The sequence below is a fragment of the Puntigrus tetrazona genome, unplaced genomic scaffold, assembly GCF_018831695.1.
Source record: "Puntigrus tetrazona isolate hp1 unplaced genomic scaffold, ASM1883169v1 S000000283, whole genome shotgun sequence".
NCBI classification, from domain to species: domain Eukaryota; kingdom Metazoa; phylum Chordata; class Actinopteri; order Cypriniformes; family Cyprinidae; genus Puntigrus; species Puntigrus tetrazona.
In genome coordinates, this window is record NW_025047944.1 from 314,870 (window position 1) to 338,321 (window position 23,452).

Here is a 23,452-nt window from a genome sequence, read left to right on the forward strand (position 1 = left end):
TTCTGCAGTTGTGGTGCCAGTTGTTGTGCTTTCTGTTGTTGTGGTCTGTGTGGTAGTACTTTCTGGAGTTGTAGTACCAGTGGTTGTGCTTTCTGTTGTTGTGGTCTGTGTGGTAGTACTTTCTGGAGTTGTGCTACCAGTGGTTGTGCTTTCTGTAGTTGTGGTGTCAGTGGTAGTACTTTCTGGAGTTGTGGAGCCAGTGGTTGTGCTTTCTGTTGTGGCGGTCTCTGTTGTGGTGCTTTCTGTTGTTGTGGTCTGTGTGGTAGTACTTTCTGGAGTTGTGCTACCAGTGGTTGTGCTTTCTGTTGTGGAAGTCCCTATTGTGGTGATTTCTGTTGTTGTGGTAGCAGTTGTACTACTTTCTGGAGTTGTGGTGCCAGTGGTTGTACTTTCTGTTGTTGTGGTCTCTGTGGTAGTACTTTCTGGAGTTGTAGTACCAGTGGTTGTGCTTTCTGTTGTTGTGGTCTGTGTGGTAGTACTTTCTGGAGTTGTGCTACCAGTGGTTGTGCTTTCTGTTGTGGTAGTCCCTATTGTGGTGCTTTCTGTTGTTGTAGACTCTGTGGTAGTACTTTCTGCAGTTATGGTGCCAGTGGTTGTACTTTCTGCAGTTGTGGTCTCAGTGGTAGTACTTTCTGCAGTTGTGGTGCCAGTGGTTGTGCTTTCTGTTGTGGTAGTCCCTATTGTGGTGCTTTCTGTTGTTGTAGACTCTGTGGTAGTACTTTCTGCAGTTATGGTGCCAGTGGTTGTACTTTCTGCAGTTGTGGTCTCAGTGGTAGTACTTTCTGCAGTTGTGGTGCCAGTGGTTGTGCTTTCTGTTGTGGTAGTCCTTATTGTGGTGCTTTCTGTTGTTGTAGACTCTGTGGTAGTACTTTCTGCAGTTATGGTGCCAGTGGTTGTACTTTCTGCAGTTGTGGTCTCAGTGGTAGTACTTTCTGCAGTTGTGGTGCCAGTGGTTGTGCTTTCTGTTGTGGTAGTCCTTATTGTGGTGCTTTCTGTTGTTGTGGTATCAGTGGTACTACTTTCTAGAGTTGTGGTGCCAGTGGTTGTGCCTTCTGTTGTTGTGGTCTCTGTGGTAGTACTTTCTGGAGTTGTGGTGCCAGTGGTTATACTTTCTGTTGTGGTGATCTCTGTTGTGGTGCTTTCTGTTGTTGTGGAATCTGAGGTACTACTTTCTGGAGTTGTGGACTCCGTGGTAGTACTTTCTGCAGTTGTGGTGCCAGTGGTTGTACTTTCTGCAGTTGTGGTCTCAGTGGTAGTACTTTCTGGAGTTGTGATGCCAGTGGTTGTGATTTCTGTTGTTGTTGTCTCTGTGGTAGTACTTTCTGGAGTTGTGCTACCAGTGGTTATACTTTCTGTTGTGGTGATCTCTGTTGTGGTGCTTTCTGTTGTTGTGGACTCTGAGGTACTACTTTCTGGAGTTGTGGACCCGTGGTAGTATTTTCTGCAGTTGTGGTGCCAGTGGTTGTACTTTCTGCAGTTGTGGTCTCAGTGGTAGTACTTTCTGGAGTTGTGATGCCAGTGGTTGTGCTTTCTGTTGTTGTTGTCTCTGTGGTAGTACTTTCTGGAGTTGTGCTACCAGTGGTTGTGCTTTCTTGTGGTAGTGCCTATTGTTGTGCTTTCTGTTGTTGTGGACTCTGTGGGAGTACTTTCTGCAGTTGTGGTGCCAGTTGTTGTGCTTTCTGTTGTTGTGGTCTGTGTGGTAGTACTTTCTGGAGTTGTAGTACCAGTGGTTGTGCTTTCTGTTGTTGTGGTCTGTGTGGTAGTACTTTCTGGAGTTGTGCTACCAGTGGTTGTGCTTTCTGTAGTTGTGGTGTCAGTGGTAGTACTTTCTGGAGTTGTGGAGCCAGTGGTTGTGCTTTCTGTTGTGGCGGTCTCTGTTGTGGTGCTTTCTGTTGTTGTGGTCTGTGTGGTAGTACTTTCTGGAGTTGTGCTACCAGTGGTTGTGCTTTCTGTTGTGGAAGTCCCTATTGTGGTGATTTCTGTTGTTGTGGTAGCAGTTGTACTACTTTCTGGAGTTGTGGTGCCAGTGGTTGTACTTTCTGTTGTTGTGGTCTCTGTGGTAGTACTTTCTGGAGTTGTAGTACCAGTGGTTGTGCTGCTTCTGTTGTTGTGGTCTGTGTGGTAGTACTTTCTGGAGTTGTGCTACCAGTGGTTGTGCTTTCTGTTGTGGTAGTCCCTATTGTGGTGCTTTCTGTTGTTGTAGACTCTGTGGTAGTACTTTCTGCAGTTATGGTGCCAGTGGTTGTACTTTCTGCAGTTGTGGTCTCAGTGGTAGTACTTTCTGCAGTTGTGGTGCCAGTGGTTGTGCTTTCTGTTGTGGTAGTCCCTATTGTGGTGCTTTCTGTTGTTGTCGACTCTGTGGTAGTACTTTCTGCAGTTATGGTGCCAGTGGTTGTACTTTCTGCAGTTGTGGTCTCAGTGGTAGTACTTTCTGCAGTTGTGGTGCCAGTGGTTGTGCTTTCTGTTGTGGTAGTCCTTATTGTGGTGCTTTCTGTTGTTGTAGACTCTGTGGTAGTACTTTCTGCAGTTATGGTGCCAGTGGTTGTACTTTCTGCAGTTGTGGTCTCAGTGGTAGTACTTTCTGCAGTTGTGGTGCCAGTGGTTGTGCTTTCTGTTGTGGCGGTCTCTGTTGTGGTGCTTTCTGTTGTTGTGGTATTGTGGTACTACTTTCTAGAGTTGTGGTGCCAGTGGTTGTGTCTGTTGTTGTGGTCTCTGTGGTAGTACTTTCTGGAGTTGTGGTGCCAGTGGTTATACTTTCTGTTGTGGTGATCTCTGTTGTGGTGCTTTCTGTTGTTGGAATCTGAGGTACTACTTTCTGGAGTTGTGGTCTGTGGTAGTACTTCTGCAGTTGTGGTGCCAGTGGTTGTACTTTCTGCAGTTGTGGTCTCAGTGGTAGTACTTTCTGGAGTTGTGATGCCAGTGGTTGTGATTTTTGTTGTTGGTCTCTGTGGTAGTACTTTCTGGAGTTGTGCTACCAGTGGTTATGCTTTCTGTTGTGGTAGTCCCTATTGTGGTGCTTTCTGTTGTTGTAGACTCTTTGGTAGTTCTTTCTGCAGTTGTGGTGCCAGTGGTTGTACTTTGTGTTGTTGTGGTGTCTGTGGTAGTACTTTCTGGAGGTGTAGTACCAGTGGTTGTGCTTTCTGTTGTTGTGGTCTGTGTGGTAGTACTTTCTGGAGTTGTGCTACCAGTGGTTATGCTTTCTGCAGTTGTGGTGCCAATGGTAGTACTTTCTGCAGTTGTGGTGCCAGTGGTTGTGCTTTCTGTTGTTGTGGTCTGTGTGGCAGTATTTTCTGGAGTTGTGGTGCCAGTGGTTGTACTTTCTGTTGTTTTTGTAGTGTCAGTGGTTGTACTTCCTGGAGTTGCGCTACTAGTGGTTGCGCTTTCTGTTGTGGTAGTCCCTATTGTGGTGCTTTCTGTTGTTGTGGACTCTGTGGTAGTACTTTCTGCAGTTGTGGTCTCAGTGGTAGTACTTTCTGGAGTTGTGGAGCCAGTGGTTGTGCTTTCTGTTGTGGCGGTCTCTGTTGTGGTATCAGTGGTACTACTTTCTGGAGTTGTGGTGCCAGTGGTTGTACTTTCTGTTGTTGTGGTCTCTGTGGTAGCACTTTCTGGAGTTGCAGTACCAGTGGTTGTGCTTTCTGTTGTTGTGGTCTGTGTGGTAGTACTTTCTGGAGTTGTGCTACCAGTGGTTGTGCTTTCTGTTGTGGTAGTCCCTATTGTGGTGCTTTCTGTTGTTGTAGACTCTGTGGTAGTAATTTCTGCAGTTGTGGTGCCAGTGGTTGTACTTTCTGCAGTTGTGGTCTCTGTGGTAGTACTTTCTGGAGTTGCAGTACCAGTGGTTGTGCTTTCTGTTGTTGTGGTCTGTGTGGTAGTACTTTCTGGAGTTGTGCTACCGGTGGTTGTGCTTTCTGTTGTGGTAGTCCCTATTGTGATGCTTTCTGTTGTTGTAGACTCTGTGGTAGTACTTTCTGGAGTTGTGGAGCCAGTGGTTGTGCTTTCTGTTGTGGCGGTCTCTGTTGTGGTGCTTTCTTTTGTTGTGGTATCAGTAGTACTACTTTCTGGAGTTGTGGTGCCAGTGGTTGTACTTTCTGTTGTTGTGGTCTCTGTGGTAGTACTTTCTGGAGTTGTGGAGCCAGTGGTTGTGCTTTCTGTTGTGGTAGTCCCTATTGTGGTGCTTTTTGTTGTTGTGAACTCTTTGGTAGTACTTTCTGCAGTTGTGGTGCCAGTGGTTGTACTTTCTGTTGTCGTATTGTCAGTGGTTGTGCTTTCTGTTGTTGTGGTCTCAGTGGTAGTACTTTCTGGAGTTGTGGAGCCAGTGGTTGTGCTTTCTGTTGTGGTGGTCTCCATTGTGGTGCTTGCTGTCGTTGTCGACTCTGTGATAGTACTTTCTGGAGTTGTGCTGCTTTCTGTTATTAAATAATAGCAAGACATTTACTAAACTTCATTGAGCACTTTTAAAACATAAAATGCAGGTTATAGTGCTTAACAAGAAATGTAAAAAAGTAAAATAAAAATTTGTCACGTTGATTTACACACAAATTAAAACTGATATCAACATTTAAATGAATGTTTTAAAAATGCTTCTCTTGGTCAGATTTATTTTTCTTATTATTTGTGACGTCTTTCTAATTTACATGGTTCGTTAGTTTAGTGGCCAAAAGGAACACCACATATTCATTTAGGTTTTATTGTTTTTCTTTATAGTTTGTCAAAAGACCATCAGTAGGATGAAATATTTCGGAAAATAGTAACATAAAAAACAATTCTTTGCTAAAGTAGCAACCAGTGCAATTGTAATAAAACCAAAAAAAATTTAATAAAACCATTTTATTAGCTGCAGCTAAGAAATAAGACACTATACTTAGCATTTAAGTAATCAGACAAGCAAAAATATTCGGCATTGTGTTTGTTTCTTGATTAATGTAATATTTAAATCACAGCCTATAATTACATCTAGGTCTTTTATTTCTAACTTCTATCTTTCATGAGCAGCATATAGTACTTAATATTTTATTGATACATGGTCACCTATTTTAATAAATGGTTACATTTGTCCTAATGTATTTCTTCAACAAATTTACAATACTACCAGAGAAACAATTTCTTGTCTTTAAAGATACATTTCATCATTAAATTTTAAATAATGCTCTTAGGGTCTAAGTAATGATTTAAAGTAATGCATTGCTTACTGTGGTATTTTTTTCATAGATTATTTTCTATTTTAAATTACTTTAAGATTAAGTGTTAATATTACAGAGAAAACAACTGTTTTTTGTTTTGTTTTTTCCCACCAACTGTACACTTTAAAGCATTAGAGAAACTTCCAACCAATTGAGAAAAACATACTTTAGATGTATGGTCAAGTTAGGAATATCACTAGGAAACAGTTTGCAAAGGATACTTTTTATTAACTCTCATGAATTACTTCATAGTTCATGCTGTAGATATTTAGATTCCTGATTAGACTATTGAAATTTGATCAATATTACACCCAGAAGACTGATGAATTTTTATTGCAGTTATTAAAAAATAACACAAATTTCGCACCATGTTACAGAAAGATGATTTAACAAATTGTAAAATTAACTATTTAAATCAACAAACAGTAATAAAAGCAGATTTTTAATGCTTTTTTTAGCACATTTTTCAAATAAAATAACTGCATTTTAGAGTGCATTTTTATATGTAACGTGCTTTAATGTTATTTCTTAGTATCCCACTGTGACCTGACATGAGCATTTACTTTTGCATTACAATTTATTAGATATGAGTCTTATTATACATTTCTCTATAGCCACTATATGTAGTATTATTTCAAAGATAATATTAAAACTATTATTGGCTTGTGTTCATTTCTGTTGTTCTCTCAGTTGTGGTGCTTTCTACTGTTGTGGTACCGTTGGTGGTGGTTGTGCTGCTGTCTATTTTTCCTTCAGTTGTGGAGCTTTCTGTTGTTGTGGTCTCAGTAGTAGTACTTTCTAGAGTTGTGGTGCTTTCTGTTGTTGTAGTCTCAATGGTAGTACTTTCTGGAGTTGTGGGGCTAGTGGTTGAACTTTCTGTTGTGGTCGTCTCTGCGGTAGTACTTTCTACAGTTGTGGTGCCAGTGGTTGTACTTTCAGTTGTCGTAATGTCAGATGTTGTGCTTTCTGTTGTTGTGGTCTCAGTGGTAATATTTTCTGGAGTTGTGGTGCCATTGGTTGTGCTTTCTGTTGTTGTGGTCTGTGTGGTAGTACTTTCTGGAGTTGTAGTACCAGTGGTTGTGCTTTCTGTTGTTGTGGTCTGTGTGGTAGTACTTTCTGGAGTTGTGCTACCAGTGGTTGTGCTTTCTGCAGTTGTGGTCTCTGTGGTAGTACTTTCTGGAGTTGAGGTGCCAGTGGTTGTGCTTTCTGTTGTTGTGGTCTCTGTGGTAGTACTTTCTGGAGTTGTGGTGCCAGTGGTTGTGCTTTCTGTTGTTGTGGTCTCTGTGGTAGTACTTTCTGGAGTTGTGGTGCCAGTGGTTGTGCTTTCTGTTGTTGTGGTCTGTGTGGTAGTACTTTCTGGAGTTGTAGTACCAGTGGTTGTGCTTTCTGTTGTTGTGGTCTGTGTGGTAGTACTTTCTGGAGTTGTGCTACCAGTGGTTGTGCTTTCTGCAGTTGTGGTCTCTGTGGTAGTACTTTCTGGAGTTGAGGTGCCAGTGGTTGTGCTTTCTGTTGTTGTGGTCTCTGTGGTAGTACTTTCTGGAGTTGTGGTGCCAGTGGTTGTGCTTTCTGTTGTTGTGGTCTCTGTGGTAGTACTTTCTGGAGTTGTGGTGCCAGTAGTTGTGCTTTCTGTTGTTGTGGTCTGTGTGGTAGTACTTTCTGGAGTTGTAGTACCAGTGGTTGTGCTTTCTGTTGTTGTGGATTCCGTGGTAGTACTTTCTGCAGTTGTGGTGCCAGTGGTTGTACTTTCTGCAGTTGTGGTGTCAGTGGTAGTACTTTCTGGAGTTGTGGTCTCTGTGGTAGTACTTTCTGGAGTTGTGGTGCCAGTAGTTGTGCTTTCTGTTGTTGTGGTCTGTGTGGTAGTACTTTCTGGAGTTGTAGTACCAGTGGTTGTGCTTTCTGTTGTTGTAGACTCCGTGGTAGTACTTTCTGCAGTTGTGGTGCCAGTGGTTGTGCTTTCTGCAGTTGTGGTGTCAGTGGTAGTACTTTCTGGAGTTGTGGAGCCAGTGGTTGTGCTTTCTGTTGTGGCGGTCTTTGTTGTGGTGCTTTCTGTTGATGTGGTGTCAGTGGTAGTACTTTCTGGAGTTGTGATGCCAGTGGTTGTGCTTTCTGTTATTGTTGTCTCTGTGGTAGTACTTTCTGCAGTTGTGGTGCCAGTGGTTGTACTTTCTGCAGTTGTGGTCTCTGTGGTAATAATTTCTGGAGTTGTGGAGCCAGTGGTTGTGCTTTCTGTTGTGGTGATCCCTGTTGTGGTGCTTTCTGTTGTTGTGGTATAAGTGGTACTACTTTCTGGAGTTGTGGTGCCAGTGGTTGTACTTTCTGCAGTTGTGGTCTCAGTAGTAGTACTTTCTGGAGTTGTGGAGCCAGTGGTTGTGCTTTCTGTTGTGGCAGGCTCTGTTGTGGTGCTTTCTGTTGTTGTGGTAACAGTGGTACTACTTTCTGGAGTTGTGGTGCCAGTGGTTATACTTTCTGTTGTTGTGGTCTCTGTGGTAGTACTTTCTGGAGTTGTGCTACCAGTGGTTGTGCTTTCTGTTGTGGTAGTCCCTACTGTGCTGCTTTCTGTTGTTGTATACTCTGTGGTAGTACTTTCTGCAGTTGTGGTGCCAGTGGTTGTACTTTCTGCAGTTGTGGTCTCTGTGGTAGTACTTTCTGGAGTTGTGGAGCCAGTGGTTGTGCTTTCTGTTGTGGTGATCTCTGTTGTGGTGCTTTCTGTTGTTGTGGTCTCTGTGGTAGTACTTTCTGGAGTTGTGGTGCCAGTAGTTGTGCTTTCTGTTGTTGTGGTCTGTGTGGTAGTACTTTCTGGAGTTGTGGAGCCAGTGGTTGTGCTTTCTGTTGTGGCGGTCTCTGTTGTGGTGCTTTCTGTTGTTGTGGTATCAGTGGTAGTACTTTCTGGAGTTGTGATGCCAGTGGTTGTGCTTTCTGTTGTTGTTGTCTCTGTGGTAGTACTTTCTGGAGTTGTGCTACCAGTGGTTGTGCTTTCTGTTGTGGTAGTCCCTATTGTTGTGCTTTCTGTTGTTGTGGACTCTGTGGTAGTACTTTCTGCAGTTGTGGTGCCAGTGGTTGTGCTTTCTGTTGTTGTGGTCTGTGTGGAAGTACTTTCTGGAGTTGTAGTACCAGTGGTTGTGCTTTCTTTTGTTGTGGTCTGTGTGGTAGTACTTTCTGGAGTTGTGCTACCAGTGGTTGTGCTTTCTGTTGTGGTAGTCCCTATTGTGGTGCTTTCTGTTGTTGTAGACTCTGTGGTAGTACTTTCTGCAGTTGTGGTCTCTGTGGTAATAATTTCTGGAGTTGTGGAGCCAGTGGTTGTGCTTTCTGTTGTGGTGATCCCTGTTGTGGTGCTTTCTGTTGTTGTGGTATAAGTGGTACTACTTTCTGGAGTTGTGGTGCCAGTAGTTGTGCTTTCTGTTGTTGTGGTCTCTGTGGTACTACTTTCTGGAGTTGTGGTGCCAGTGGTTGTGCTTTCTGTTGTGGTAGTCCCTACTGTGGTGCTTTCTGTTGTTGTAGACTCTGTGGTAGTACTTTCTGCAGTTGTGGTGCCAGTGGTTGTACTTTCTGCAGTTGTGGTCTCAGTGGTAGTACTTTCTGCAGTTGTGCTACCAGTGGTTGTGCTTTCTGTTGTGGTGGTCTCCATTGTGGTGCTTGCTGTTGTTGTCGACTCTGTGATAGTATTTTCTGGAGTTGTGCTGCTTTCTGTTATTAAATAATAGCAAGACATTTAGTAAACTTCATTGAGCACTTTTAAAACATAAAATGCAGGTTATAGTGCTTAACAAGAAATGTAAAAAGTAAAATAAATATTTGTCACGTTGATTTACACACAAATTAAAACTGATATCAACATATAAATGAATGTTTTAAAAATGCTTCTCTTGGTCAGATTTATTTTTCTTTTTATTTGTGACGTCTTTCTAATTTACATGGTTCGTTAGTTTAGTGGCCAAAAGGAACACCACATATTCATTTAGGTTTTATTGTTTTTCTTTATAGTTTGTCAAAAGACCATTAGTAGGATGAAATATTTCGGAAAATAGTAACATAAAAAACAATTCTTTGCTAAAGTAACAACCCGTGCAATTGTAATAAAACCAAAAAAAAAATTAATAAAACCATTTTATTAGCTGCAGCTAAGAAATAAAACACTATACTTAGCATTTAAGTAATCAGACAAGCAAAAATATTCAGTATTGTGTTTGTTTCTTGATTAATGTAATATTTAAATTACAGCCTATAATTACATCTAGGTCTTTTATTAACTTCTATCTTTCAGGAGCAGCATATAGTACTTAATATTTTATTGATACATGGTCACCTATTTTAATAAATGGTTACATTTGTCCTAATGTACTTCTTCAACCAATTTACAATGCTACCAGAGAAACAATTTCTTGTCTTTAAAGATACATTTCATCATTAAATTTTAAATAATGCTCTTAGGGTCTAAGTAATGATTTAAAGTAATGCATTGCTTACTGTGGTATTTTTTTCATAGATTATTTTCTATTTTAAATTACTTTAAAATTAAGTGTTAATATTACAGAGAAAACAATTGTTTTTGTTTTGTTTTTTCCCACCAACTGTACACTTTAAAGCATTAGAGAAACTTCCAACCAATTGAGAAAAACATACTTTAGATGGTAAGTTAGGAATATCACTAGGAAACAGTTTGCAAAGGATACTTTTTATTAACTCTCATGAATTACTTCATAGTTCATGCTGTAGATATTTAAATTCCTGATTGGACTATTGAAATTTGATCAATTTTACACCCAGAAGACTGATGGTGATTTATTGCAGTTATTAAAAATAACACAAATTTCGCACCATGTTACAGAAAGATGATTTAACAAATTGTAAAATTAACTATTTAAATCAACAAACAGTAATTAAAGCAGATTTTTAATGCTTTTTTAGCACATTTTTCAAATAAAATAACTGCATTTTAGAGTGCATTTTTATATGTAACGTACTTTAATGTTATTTCTTAGTATCTCACTGTGACCTGACATGAGCATTTACTTTTGCATTACACTTTATTAGATATGAGTCTTATTATACATTTCTCTATAGCCACTATATGTAGTATTATTTCAAAGATAATATTAAAACTATTATTGGCTTGTGTTCATTTCTGTTGTTCTCTCAGTTGTGGTGCTTTCTACTATTGTGGTACCGTTGGTAGTGGTTGTGCTGCTGTCTATTTTTCCTTCAGTTGTGGAGCTTTCTGTTGTTGTGGTCTCAGTAGTAGTACTTTCTAGATTTGTAGTGCTTTCTGTTGTTGTAGTCTCAATGGTAGTACTTTCTGGAGTTGTGGGGCTAGTGGTTGAACTTTCTGTTGTGGTCGTCTCTGCGGTAGTACTTTCTACAGTTGTGGTGCCAGTGGTTGTACTTTCCGTTGTTGTGGTCTCTGTGGTAGTACTTTCTGGAGTTGTGGTGCCAGTGGTTGTACTTTCTGTTGTGGTGGTCTCTGTTGTGGTGCTTTCTGTTGTTTTTGTAGTGTCAGTGGTACTACTTTCTGGAGTTGTGATGCCAGTGGTTGTGCTTTCTGTTGTTGTTGTCTCTGTGGTAGTACTTTCTGGAGATGTGCTACCAGTGGTTGTGCTTTCTGTTGTGCTAGTCCCTATTGTGGTGCTTTCTGTTGTTGTGGACTCTGTGGTAGTACTTTCTGCAGTTGTGGTGCCAGTGGTTGTGCTTTCTGTTGTTGTGGTCTGTGTGGTAGTACTTTCTGCAGTTGTAGTACCAGTGGTTGTGCTTTCTGTTGTTGTGGTCTGTGTGGTAGTACTTTCTGGAGTTGTGCTACCAATGGTTGTGCTTTCTGTTGTGGAAGTCCCTATTGTGGTACTTTCTGTTGTTGTGGACTCTGTGGTAGTACTTTCTGCAGTTGTGGTGCCAGTGGTAGTACTTTCTGCAGTTGTGGTCTCAGTGGTAGTACTTTCTGGAGAAGTGGTGCCAGTGGTTATACTTTCTGTTCTTGTGATCTCTGTTGTAGTGCTTTCTGTTGTTGTGGACTCTGTGGTACTACTTTCTGGAGTTGTGGTGCCAGTGGTTGTACTTTCCGTTGTTGTGGACTCCGTGGTAGTACTTTCTGCAGTTGTGGTGCCAGTGGTTGTACTTTCTGCAGTTGTGGTGTCAGTGGTAGTACTTTCTGTAATTGTGGAGCCAGTGGTTGGGCTTTCTGTTGTGGCGGTCTCTGTTGTGGTGCTTTCTGTTGTTGTGGTATCAGTGGTACTACTTTCTGGAGTTGTGGTGCCAGTGGTTGTGCTTTCTGTTGTTGTGGTCTCTGTGGTAGTACTTTCTGGAGTTGTGCTACCAGTGGTTGTGCTTTCTGTTGTGGTAGTCCCTACTGTGGTGCTTTCTGTTGTTGTAGACTCTGTGGTAGTACTTTCAGCAGTTGTGGTGCCAGTGGTTGTACTTTCTGCAGTTGTGGTCTCTGTGGTAGTACTTTCTGGAGTTGTGGAGCCAGTGGTTGTGCTTTCTGTTGTTGTGGTCTCTGTGGTAGTACTTTCTGGAGTTGTGGTGCCAGTGGTTATACTTTCTGTTGTGGTGATCTCTGTTGTGGTGCTTTCTGTTGTTGTGGACTCTGTGGTACTACTTTCTGGAGTTGTGGTGCCAGTGGTTGTGCTTTCTGTTGTTGTGGTCTCTGTGGTAGTACTTTCTGGAGTTGTGGTGCCAGTGGTTATACTTTCTGTTGTGGTGATCTCTGTTGTGGTGCTTTCTGTTGTTGTGGACTCTGTGGTACTACTTTCTGGAGTTGTGGTGCCAGTGGTTGTACTTTCTGTTGTTGTGGACTCCGTGGTAGTACTTTCTGCATTTGTGGTGCCAGTGGTTGTACTTTCTGCAGTTGTGGTCTCAGTGGTAGTACTTTCTGGAGTTGTGATGCCAGTGGTTGTGCTTTCTGTTGTTGTTGTCTCTGTGGTAGTACTTTCTGGAGTTGTGCTACCAGCGGTTGTGCTTTCTGTTGTGGTAGTCCCTATTGTTGTGATTTCTGTTGTTATGGACTCTGTGGTAGTACTTTCTGCAGTTGTGGTGCCAGTGGTTGTGCTTTCTGTTGTTGTGGTCTGTGTGGTAGTACTTTCTGGAGTTGTGCTACCAGTGGTTGTGCTTTCTGTTGTGGAAGTCCCTATTGTGGTGCTTTCTGTTGTTGTGGACTCCGTGGTAGTACTTTCTGTAAATGTGGTGCCAGTGGTTGTACTTTCTGCAGTTGTGGTGTCAGTGGTAGTACTTTCTGTAGTTGTGGAGCCAGTGGTTGTGCTTTCTGTTGTGGCGGTCTCTGTTGTGGTGCTTTCTGTTGTTGTGGTATTAGTGGTACTACTTTCTGGAGTTGTGGTGCCAGTGGTTGTGCTTTCTGTTGTTGTGGTCTCTGTGGTAGTACTTTCTGTAGTTGTGGAGCCAGTGGTTATACTTTCTGTTGTGGTGATCTCTGTTGTGGTGCTTTCTGTTGTTGTGGACTCTGTGGTACTACTTTCTGGAGTTGTGGTGCCAGTGGTTGTTCTTTCTGTTGTTGTGGACTCCGTGGTAGTACTTTCTGCAGTTGTGGTGCCAGTGGTTGTACTTTCTGCAGTTGTGGTCTCAGTGGTAGTACTTTCTGGAGTTGTGATGCCAGTGGTTGTGCTTTCTGTTGTTGTTGTTGTCTCTGTGGTAGTACTTTCTGGAGTTGTAGTACCAGTGGTTGTTCTTTCTGTTGTTGTGGTCTGTGTGGTACTACTTTCTGGAGTTGTGCTACCAGTGGTTGTGCTTTCTGTTGTGGTAGTCCCTATTGTGGTGCTTTCTGTTGTTGTAGACTCTGTGGTAGTACTTGCTGCAGTTGTGGTGCCAGTGGTTGTACTTTCTGAAGTTGTGGTCTCTTTGGTAGTACTTTCTGGAGTTGTGGAGACAGTGGTTGTGCTTTCTGTTGTTGTGGTCTCTGTGGTACTACTTTCTGGAGTTGTGGTGCCAGTGGTTGTACTTTCTGTTGTTGTGGTCTCTGTGGTAGTACTTTCTGGAGATGTGGTACCAGTGGTTGTGCTTTCTGTTGTTGTGGTCTCTGTGGTAGTACTTTCCTGAGTTGTGGTACCAGTGGTTGTGCTTTCTGTTGCGGTAGTCCCTATTGTGGTGCTTTCTGTTGTTGTGGACTCTGTGGTAGTACTTTCTGCAGTTGTGGTGCCAGTGGTTGTACTTTCTGTTGTCGTAATGTCAGTAGTTGTGCTTTCTGTTGTTGTGGTCTCAGTGGTAGTACTTTCTGGAGTTGTGGAGCCAGTGGTTGTGCTTTCTGTTGGTGTGGTCTGTGTAGTAGTACTTTCTGGAGTTGTAGTACCAGTGGTTGTGCTTTCTGTTGTGGTAGTCCCTACTGTGGTGCTTTCTGTTGTTGTGGACTCTGTGGTACTACTTTCTGCAGTTGTGGTGCCAGTGGTTGTGCTTTCTGTTGTTGTGGTCTGTGTTGTAGTACTTTCTGGAGTTGTAGTACCAGTGGTTGTGCTTTCTGTTGTTGTGGTCTGTGTGGTAGTGCTTTCTGGAGTTGTGCTACCAGTGGTTGTGCTTTCTGTTGTGGAAGTCCCTATTGTGGGGCTTTCTGTTGTTGTTGACTCTGTGGTAGTACTTTCTGCAGTTGTGGTGCCAGTGGTTGTACTTTCTGCAGTTGTGGTCTCAGTGGTAGTACTTTCTGGAGTTGTGGAGCCAGTGGTTGTGCTTTCTGTTGTGGCGGTCTCTGTTGTGGTGCTTTCTATTGTTGTGGTATCAGTGGTACTACTTTCTGGAGTTGTGGTGCCAGTGGTTGTACTTTCTGTTGTTGTGGTCTGTGTGGTAGTACTTTCTGGAGATGTGGTACCAGTGGTTGTGCATTCTGTTGTTGTGGTCTCTGTGGTAGTACTTTCTTGAGTTGTGGTACCAGTGGTTGTGCTTTCTGTTGCGGTAGTCCCTATTGTGGTGCTTTCTGTTGTTGTGGACTCTGTGGTAGTACTTTCTGCAGTTGTGGTGCCAGTGGTTGTACTTTCTGTTGTCGTAATGTCAGTAGTTGTGCTTTCTGTTGTTGTGGTCTCAGTGGTAGTACTTTCTGGAGTTGTGGAGCCAGTGGTTGTGCTTTCTGTTGTTGTGGTCTGTGTAGTAGTACTTTCTGGAGTTGTAGTACCAGTGGTTGTGCTTTCTGTTGTGGTAGTCCCTACTGTGGTGCTTTCTGTTGTTGTGGACTCTGTGGTAGTACTTTCTGCAGTTGTGGTGCCAGTGGTTGTGCTTTCTGTTGTTGTGGTCTGTGTTGTAGTACTTTCTGGAGTTGTAGTACCAGTGGTTGTGCTTTCTGTTGTTGTGGTCTGTGTGGTAGTGCTTTCTGGAGTTTTGCTACCAGTGGTTGTGCTTTCTGTTGTGGAAGTCCCTATTGTGGGGCTTTCTGTTGTTGTTGACTCTGTGGTAGTACTTTCTGGAGTTGTGGAGCCAGTGGTTGTGCTTTCTGTTGTGGCGGTCTCTGTTGTGGTGCTTTCTGTTGTTGTGGTATCAGTGGTACTACTTTCTGCAGTTGTGGTGCCAGTGGTTGTACTTTTTGTTGTCGTGGTCTCTGTGGTAGTACTTTCTGGAGTTGTGCTACCAGTGGTTGTGCTTTCTGTTGTGGTAGTCCCTATTGTGGTACTTTCTGTTGTGGTGGTCTCTGTGGTAGTACTTTGCGGAGTTGTGGTGCCAGTGCTTGTGCTTTCTATTGTTGTGGTCCCCGTTGTGGAGCTTTCTGTTGTTATGGTCTCTGTGGTAGTACTTTCTGCAGTTGTGGTGCCAGTGGTTGTACTTTTTGCAGTTGTGGTCTCAGTGGTAGTACTTTCTGGAGTTGTGTTACCAGTGGTTGTGCTTTCTTTTGTGGTAGTCCCTATTGTGGTGCTTTCTGTTGTTGTGGACTCTGTGGTAGGACTTTCTGCAGTTGTGCCAGTGTTTGTACTTTCTGTTGTCGTAATGTCAGTTGTGGTGCTTTCTGTTGTTGTGGTCTCAGTGGTAGTACTTTGTGGAGTTGTTGTGCCAGTGCTTGTGCTTTCTGTTGTGGTGGTCTCCGTTGTGGTGCTTTCTGTTGTTGTGGTCTCAGTGGTAGTACTTTGTGGAGTTGTTGTGCCAGTGCTTGTGCTTTCTGTTGTAGTGGTCCCTGTTGTGGTACTTTCTGTTGTTGTGGTTTCTGTGGTAGTACTTTGTGAAGTTGTGGTGCCAGTTGTTGTAATTTCTGTTGTGGTGGTCTCTGTGGTAGTACTTTGTGGAGTTGTGGTGCCAGTGCTTGTGCTTTCTGTTGTAGTGGTCCCTGTTGTGGTACTTTCTGTTGTGGTGGTCTCTGTGGTAGTACTTTGCGGAGTTGTGGTGCCAGTGCTTGTGCTTTCTATTGTTGTGGTCCCCATTGTGGAGCTTTCTGTTGTTATGGTCTCTGTGGTACTACTTTGTGGAGGTGTGGTGCCAGTTGATGTACTTTCTGTTGTGGTGGTCTCTGTGGTACTACTTTGTGGAGTCGTGATGCCAGTTGTTGTACTTTCTGTTGTGGTGGTTTCTGTGGTAGTTCTTTGTGGAGTTGTGGTGCCAGTTGTTGTAATTTCTGTTGTGGTGGTCTCTGTGGTAGTACTTTGTGCATTTGTGGTGCCAGTGGTCGTGCTTTCTGTTGTAGTGGTCCCTGTTGTGGTACTTTCTGTTGTGGTGGTCTTTGTGGTACTACTTTGTGGAGTTGTGGTGCCAGTTGTTGTACTTTCTGTTGTGGTGCTCTCTGTGATAGTACTTTCTGGAGTTGTGGTGCCAGTGGTTGTACTTTCTGCAGTTGTGGTCTCAGTGGTAGTACTTTCTGCAGTTGTGCTACCAGTTGTTGTGCTTTCTGTTGTGGTGGTCTCCATTGTGGTGCTTGCTGTTGTTGTCGACTCTGTGATAGTATTTTCTGGAGTTGTGCTGCTTTCTGTTATTAAATAATAGCAAGACATTTAGTAAACTTCATTGAGCACTTTTAAAACATAAAATGCAGGTTATAGTGCTTAACAAGAAATGTAAAAAGTAAAATAAATATTTTTCACGTTGATTTACACACAAATTAAAACTGATATCAACATATAAATGAATGTTTTAAATATGCTTCTCTTGGTCAGATTTATTTTTCTTTTTATTTGTGACGTCTTTCTAATTTACATGGTTCGTTAGTTTAGTGGCCAAAAGGAACACCACATATTCATTTAGGTTTTATTGTTTTTCTTTATAGTTTGTCAAAAGACCATTAGTAGGATGAAATATTTCGGAAAATAGTAACATAAAAAACAATTCTTTGCTTAAGTAGCAACCCGTGCAATTGTAATAAAACCAAAAGAAAAATTTATAAAACCATTTTATTAGCTGCAGCTAAGAAATAAGACACTATACTTAGCATTTAAGTAATCAGACAAGCAAAAATATTCAGTATTGTGTTTGTTTCTTGATTAATGTAATATTTAAATCACAGCCTATAATTACATCTAGGTCTTTTATTAACTTCTATCTTTCAGGAGCAGCATATAGTACTTAATATTTTATTGATACATGGTCACCTATTTTAATAAATGGTTACATTTGTCCTAATGTACTTCTTCAACCAATTTACAATGCTACCAGAGAAACAATTTCTTGTCTTTAAAGATACATTTCATCATTAAATTTTAAATAATGCTCTTAGGGTCTAAGTAATGATTTAAAGTAATGCATTGCTTACTGTGGTATTTTTTTCATAGATTATTTTCTATTTTAAATTACTTTAAAATTAAGTGTTAATATTACAGAGAAAACAATTGTTTTTTGTTTTGTTTTTTCCCACCAACTGTACACTTTAAAGCATTAGAGAAACTTCCAACCAATTGAGAAAAACATACTTTAGATGGTAAGTTAGGAATATCACTAGGAAACAGTTTGCAAAGGATACTTTTTATTAACTCTCATGAATTACTTCATAGTTCATGCTGTAGATATTTAAATTCCTGATTGGACTATTGAAATTTGATCAATTTTACACCCAGAAGACTGATGGTGATTTATTGCAGTTATTAAAAAATAACACAAATTTCGCACCATGTTACAGAAAGATGATTTAACAAATTGTAAAATTAACTATTTAAATCAACAAACAGTAATTAAAGCAGATTTTTAATGCTTTTTTTAGCACATTTTTCAAATAAAATAACTGCATTTTAGAGTGCATTTTTATATGTAACGTGCTTTAATGTTATTTCTTAGTATCCCACTGTGACCTGACATGAGCATTTACTTTTGCATTACACTTTATTAGATATGAGTCTTATTATACATTTCTCTATAGCCACTATATGTAGTATTATTTCAAAGATAATATTAAAACTATTATTGGCTTGTGTTCATTTCTGTTGTTCTCTCAGTTGTGGTGCTTTCTACTGTTGTGGTACCGTTGGTGGTGGTTGTGCTGCTGTATAATTTTCCTTCAGTTGTGGAGCTTTCTGTTGTTGTGGTCTCAGTAGTAGTACTTTCTAGAGTTGTAGTGCTTTCTGTTGTTGTAGTCTCAATGGTAGTACTTTCTGGAGTTGTGGGGCTAGTGGTTGAACTTTCTGTTGTGGTCGTCTCTGCGGTAGTACTTTCTACAGTTGTGGTGCCAGTGGTTGTACTTTCCGTTGTTGTGGTCTCTGTGGTAGTACTTTCTGGAGTTGTGGTGCCAGTGGTTGTACTTTCTGTTGTGGTGGTCTCTGTTGTGGTGCTTTCTGTTGTTTTTGTAGTGTCAGTGGTACTACTTTCTGGAGTTGTGATGCCAGTGGTTGTGCTTTCTGTTGTTGTTGTCTCTGTGGTAGTACTTTCTGGAGATGTGCTACCAGTAGTTGTGCTTTCTGTTGTGCTAGTCCCTATTGTGGTGCTTTCTGTTGTTGTGGACTCTGTGGTAGTACTTTCTGCAGTTGTGGTGCCAGTGGTTGTGCTTTCTGTTGTTGTGGTCTGTGTGGTAGTACTTTCTGGAGTTGTAGTACCAGTGGTTGTGCTTTCTGTTGTTGTGGTCTGTGTGGTAGTACTTTCTGGAGTTGTGCTACCAATGGTTGTGCTTTCTGTTGTGGAAGTCCCTACTGTGGTACTTTCTGTTGTTGTGGACTCTGTGGTAGTACTTTCTGCAGTTGTGGTGCCAGTGGTTGTACTTTCTGCAGTTGTGGTCTCAGTGGTAGTACTTTCTGGAGTTGTGGAGCCAGTGGTTGTGCTTTCTGTTGTGGCGGTCTCTGTTGTGGTGCTTTCTGTTGTTGTGGTATCAGTGGTACTACTTTCTGGAGTTGTGGTGCCAGTGGTTGTGCTTTCTGTTGTTGTGGTCTCTGTGGTAGTGCTTTCTGGAGTTGTGGTGCCAGTGGTTATACTTTCTGTTGTGGTGATCTCTGTTGTGGTGCTTTCTGTTGTTGTGGACTCTGTGGTACTACTTTCTGGAGTTGTGGTGCCAGTGGTTGTACTTTCTGTTGTTGTGGACTCCGTGGTAGTACTTTCTGCAGTTGTGGTGCCAGTGGTTGTACTTTCTGCAGTTGTGGTCTCAGTGGTAGTACTTTCTGGAGTTGTGATGCCAGTGGTTGTGCTTTCTGTTGTTGTTGTCTCTGTGGTAGTACTTTCCTGAGTTGTGGTACCAGTGGTTGTGCTTTCTGTTGTGGAAGTCCCTATTGTGGTGCTTTCTGTTGTTGTGGACTCCGTGGTAGTACTTTCTGCAGTTGTGGTGCCAGTGGTTGTACTTTCTGCATTTGTGGTGTCAGTGGTAGTACTTTCTGTAGTTGTGGAGCCAGTGGTTGTGCTTTCTTTTGTGGCGGTCTCTGTTGTGGTGCTTTCTGTTGTTGTGGTATCAGTGGTACTACTTTCTGGAGTTGTGGTGCCAGTGGTTGTGCTTTCTGTGGTTGTGGTCTCTGTGGTAGTACTTTCTGGAGTTGTGGAGCCAGTGGTTATACTTTCTGTTGTGGTGATCTCTGTTGTGGTGCTTTCTGTTGTTGTTGTCTCTGTGGTAGTACTTTCTGGAGTTGTGCTACCAGTGGTTGTGCTTTCTGTTGTGCTAGTCCCTATTGTGGTGCTTTCTGTTGTTGTGGACTCTGTGGTAAAAATTTCTGCATTTGTGGTGCCAGTGGTTGTGCTTTCTGTTGTTGTGGTCTGTGTGGTAGTACTTTCTGGAGTTGTAGTACCAGTGGTTGTGCTTTCTGTTGTTGTGGTCTGTGTGGTAGTACTTTCTGGAGTTGTGCTACTAATGGTTGTGCTTTCTGTTGTGGAAATCCCCATTGTGGTACTTTCTGTTGTTGTGGACTCTGTGGTAGTACTTTCTGCAGTTGTGGTGCCAGTGGTTGTACTTTCTGCAGTTGTGGTCTCAGTGGTAGTACTTTCTGGAGTTGTGGAGCCAGTGGTTGTGCTTTCTGTTGTGGCGGTCTCTGTTGTGGTGCTTTCTGTTGTTGTGGTATCAGTGGTACTACTTTCTGGAGTTGTGGTGCCAGTGGTTGTGCTTTCTGTTGTTGTGGTCACTGTGGTAGTACTTTCTGGAGTTGTGGTGCCAGTGGTTATACTTTCTGTTGTGGTGATCTCTGTTGTGGTGCTTTCTGTTGTTGTAGACTCTGTGGTACTACTTTCTGGAGTTGTGGTGCCAGTGGTTGTACTTTCTGTTGTTGTGGACTCCGTGGTAGTACTTTCTGCATTTGTGGTGCCAGTGGTTGTACTTTCTGCAGTTGTGGTCTCAGTGGTAGTACTTTCTGGAGTTGTGATGCCAGTGGTTGTGCTTTCTGTTGTTGTTGTCTCTGTGGTAGTACTTTCTGGAGTTGTGCTACCAGTGGTTGTGCTTTCTGTTGTGGTAGTCCCTATTGTTGTGATTTCTGTTGTTATGGACTCTGTGGTAGTACTTTCTGCAGTTGTGGTGCCAGTGGTTGTGCTTTCTGTTGTTGTGGTCTGTGTGGTAGTACTTTCTGGAGTTGTGCTACCAGTGGTTGTGCTTTCTGTTGTGGAAGTCCCTATTGTGGTGCTTTCTGTTGTTGTGGACTCCGTGGTAGTACTTTCTGCAGTTGTGGTACCAGTGGTTGTACTTTCTGCAGTTGTGGTGTCAGTGGTAGTACTTTCTGTAGTTGTGGAGCCAGTGGTTGTGCTTTCTGTTGTGGCGGTCTCTGTTGTGGTGCTTTCTGTTGTTGTGGTATTAGTGGTACTACTTTCTGGAGTTGTGGTGCCAGTGGTTGTGCTTTCTGTTGTTGTGGTCTCTGTGGTAGTACTTTCTGTAGTTGTGGAGCCAGTGGTTATACTTTCTGTTGTGGTGATCTCTGTTGTGGTGCTTTCTGTTGTTGTGGACTCTGTGGTACTACTTTCTGGAGTTGTGGTGCCAGTGGTTGTTCTTTCTGTTGTTGTGGACTCCGTGGTAGTACTTTCTGCAGTTGTGGTGCCAGTGGTTGTACTTTCTGCAGTTGTGGTCTCAGTGGTAGTACTTTCTGGAGTTGTGATGCCAGTGGTTGTGCTTTCTGTTGTTGTTGTCTCTGTGGTAGTACTTTCTGGAGTTGTGCTACCAGTGGTTGTGCTTTCTGTTGTGGTAGTCCCTATTGTCTGTTGTTCTGGACTCTGTGATTTGGTGTTGTTGTGGACTCTGTGGTAGTACTTTCTGCAGTTGTGGTCTCAGTGGTAGTACTTTCTGGAGTTGTGATGCCAGTGGTTGTGCTTTCTGTTGTTGTGGTCTGTGTGGTAGTACTTTCTGGAGTTGTGCTACCAGTGGTTGTGCTTTCTGTTGTGGTAGTCCCTATTGTGGTGCTTTCTGTTGTTATGGACTCTGTGGTAGTACTTTCTGCAGTTGTGGTGCCACCAGTGGTTGTACTTTCTGCAGTTGTGCTACCAGTGTTGTGCTTTCTGTTGTGGAAGTCCCTAGTACTTTCTGTTGTTGTGGACTCCGTGGAGCCAGTGGTACCAGTTTGCTTTCTGCAGTTGTGGTGTCAGTGGTAGTACTCTGTTGGAGCCAGTGGTGCTTTCTGTTGTGGCTGTCTCTGTTGTGGTGCTTTCTGTTGTGGTATCAGTGGTACTACTTTCTGGAGTTGTGGTGCCAGTGGTTGTACTTTCTGTTGTTGTGGTATCAGTGGTACTACTTTCTGGAGTTGTAGTACCAGTGGTTGTTCTTTCTGTTATTGTGGTCTGCGTGGTACTACTTTCTGGAGTTGTGCTACCAGTGGTTGTGCTTTCTGTTGTGGTAGTCCCTATTGTGGCGCTTTCTGTTGTTGTAGACTCTGTGGTAGTACTTTCTGCAGTTGTGGTGCCAGTGGTTGTACTTTCTGAAGTTGTGGTCTCTTTGGTAGTACTTTCTGGAGTTGTGGAGACAGTGGTTGTGCTTTCTGTTGTTGTGGTCTCTGTGGTACTACTTTCTGGAGTTGTGGTGCCAGTGGTTGTACTTTCTGTTGTTGTGGTCTCTGTGGTAGTACTTTCTGGAGATGTGGTACCAGTGGTTGTGCTTTCTGTTGTTGTGGTCTCAGTGGTAGTACTTTCTGGAGTTGTAGTACCAGTGGTTGTGCTTTCTGTTGTTGTGGTCTGTGTGGTAGTGCTTTCTGGAGTTGTGCTACCAGTGGTTGTGCTTTCTGTTGTGGAAGTCCCTATTGTGGGGCTTTCTGTTGTTGTTGACTCTGTGGTAGTACTTTCTGCAGTTGTGGTGCCAGTGGTTGTACTTTCTGCAGTTGTGGTCTCAGTGGTAGTACTTTCTGGAGTTGTGGAGCCAGTGGTTGTGCTTTCTGTTGTGGCGGTCTCTGTTGTGGTGCTTTCTGTTGTTGTGATATCAGTGGTACTACTTTTTGGAGTTGTGGTGCCAGTGGTTGTACTTTCTGTTGTTGTGGTCTCTGTGGTAGTACTTTCTGGAGATGTGGTACCAGTGGTTGTGCTTTCTGTTGTTGTGGTCTCTGTGGTAGTACTTTCTTGAGTTGTGGTACCAGTGCTTGTGCTTTCTGTTGCGGTAGTCCCTATTGTGGTGCTTTCTGTTGTTGTGGACTCTGTGGTAGTACTTTCTGCAGTTGTGGTGCCAGTGGTTGTACTTTCTGTTGTCGTAATGTCAGTAGTTGTGCTTTCTGTTGTTGTGGTCTCAGTGGTAGTACTTTCTGGAGTTGTGGAGCCAGTGGTTGTGCTTTCTGTTGTTGTGGTCTGTGTAGTAGTACTTTCTGGAGTTGTAGTACCAGTGGTTGTGCTTTCTGTTGTGGTAGTCCCTACTGTGGTGCTTTCTGTTGTCGTGGACTCTGTGGTAGTACTTTCTGCAGTTGTGGTGCCAGTGGTTGTGCTTTCTGTTGTTGTGGTCTGTGTTGTAGTACTTTCTGGAGTTGTAGTACCAGTGGTTGTGCTTTCTGTTGTTGTGGTCTGTGTGGTAGTGCTTTCTGGAGTTGTGCTACCAGTGGTTGTGCTTTCTGTTGTGGAAGTCCCTATTGTGGGGCTTTCTGTTGTTGTTGACTCTGTGGTAGTACTTTCTGCAGTTGTGGTGCCAGTGGTTGTACTTTCTGCAGTTGTGGTCTCAGTGGTAGTACTTTCTGGAGTTGTGGAGCCAGTGGTTGTGCTTTCTGTTGTGGCGGTCTCTGTTGTGGTGCTTTCTGTTGTTGTGGTATCAGTGGTACTACTTTCTGGAGTTGTGGTGCCAGTGGTTGTACTTTTTGTTGTCGTGGTCTCTGTGGTAGTACTTTCTGGAGTTGTAGTACCAGTGGTTGTGCTTTCTGTTGTTGTGGTCTGTGTGGTACTACTTTCTGGAGTTGTGCTACCAGTGGTTGTGCTTTCTATTGTGGTAGTCCCTATTGTGGTGCTTTCTGTTGTTGTGAACTCTGTGGTAGTACTTTCTGCAGTTGTGGTGCCAGTGGTTGTACTTTCTGCAGTTGTGGTCTCAGTGGTAGTACTTTCTGGAGTTGTAGTACCAGTGGTTGTGCTTTCTGTTGTTGTGGTCTGTGTGGTAGTGCTTTCTGGAGTTGTGCTACCAGTGGTTGTGCTTTCTGTTGTGGAAGTCCCTATTGTGGTGCTTTCTGTTGTTGTGGACTCTGTGGTAGGACTTTCCGCAGTTGTGCCAGTGTTTGTACTTTCTGTTGTCGTAATGTCAGTTGTTGTGCTTTCTGTTGTTGTGGTCTCAGTGGTAGTACTTTCTGGAGTTGTGGTGCCAGTGGTTTTGCTTTCTGTTGTGGTGGTCTCCGTTGTGGTGCTTTCTGTTGTTGTGGTCTCAGTGGTAGTACTTTGTGGAGTTGTTGTGCCAGTGCTTGTGCTTTCTGTTGTAGTGGTCCCTGTTGTGGTACTTTCTGTTGTTGTGGTTTCTGTGGTAGTACTTTGTGAAGTTGTGGTGCCAGTTGTTGTAATTTCTGTTGTGGTGGTCTCTGTGGTAGTACTTTGTGGAGTTGTGGTGCCAGTGCTTG

General features: G+C 42.8%; 1 protein-coding gene across 1 annotated transcript in view; it reads right to left on the minus strand.

Annotated features, from left to right (window-relative positions):
- LOC122333471 (integumentary mucin C.1-like) overlaps positions 1 to 23,452 on the minus strand; it is an 80,525-nt gene that overhangs the window by 56,262 nt on the left and 811 nt on the right. Inside the window, exons 4-6 of the mRNA XM_043231104.1 lie at positions 18,105 to 18,166; positions 11,546 to 11,599; positions 6,874 to 6,924 (exon numbers count right to left, since the gene is read on the minus strand). Of these exons, the coding sequence (XP_043087039.1) occupies positions 6,874 to 6,924; positions 11,546 to 11,599; positions 18,105 to 18,166 (167 nt within the window). The remainder of the gene's footprint in view (positions 1 to 6,873; positions 6,925 to 11,545; positions 11,600 to 18,104; positions 18,167 to 23,452) is intronic.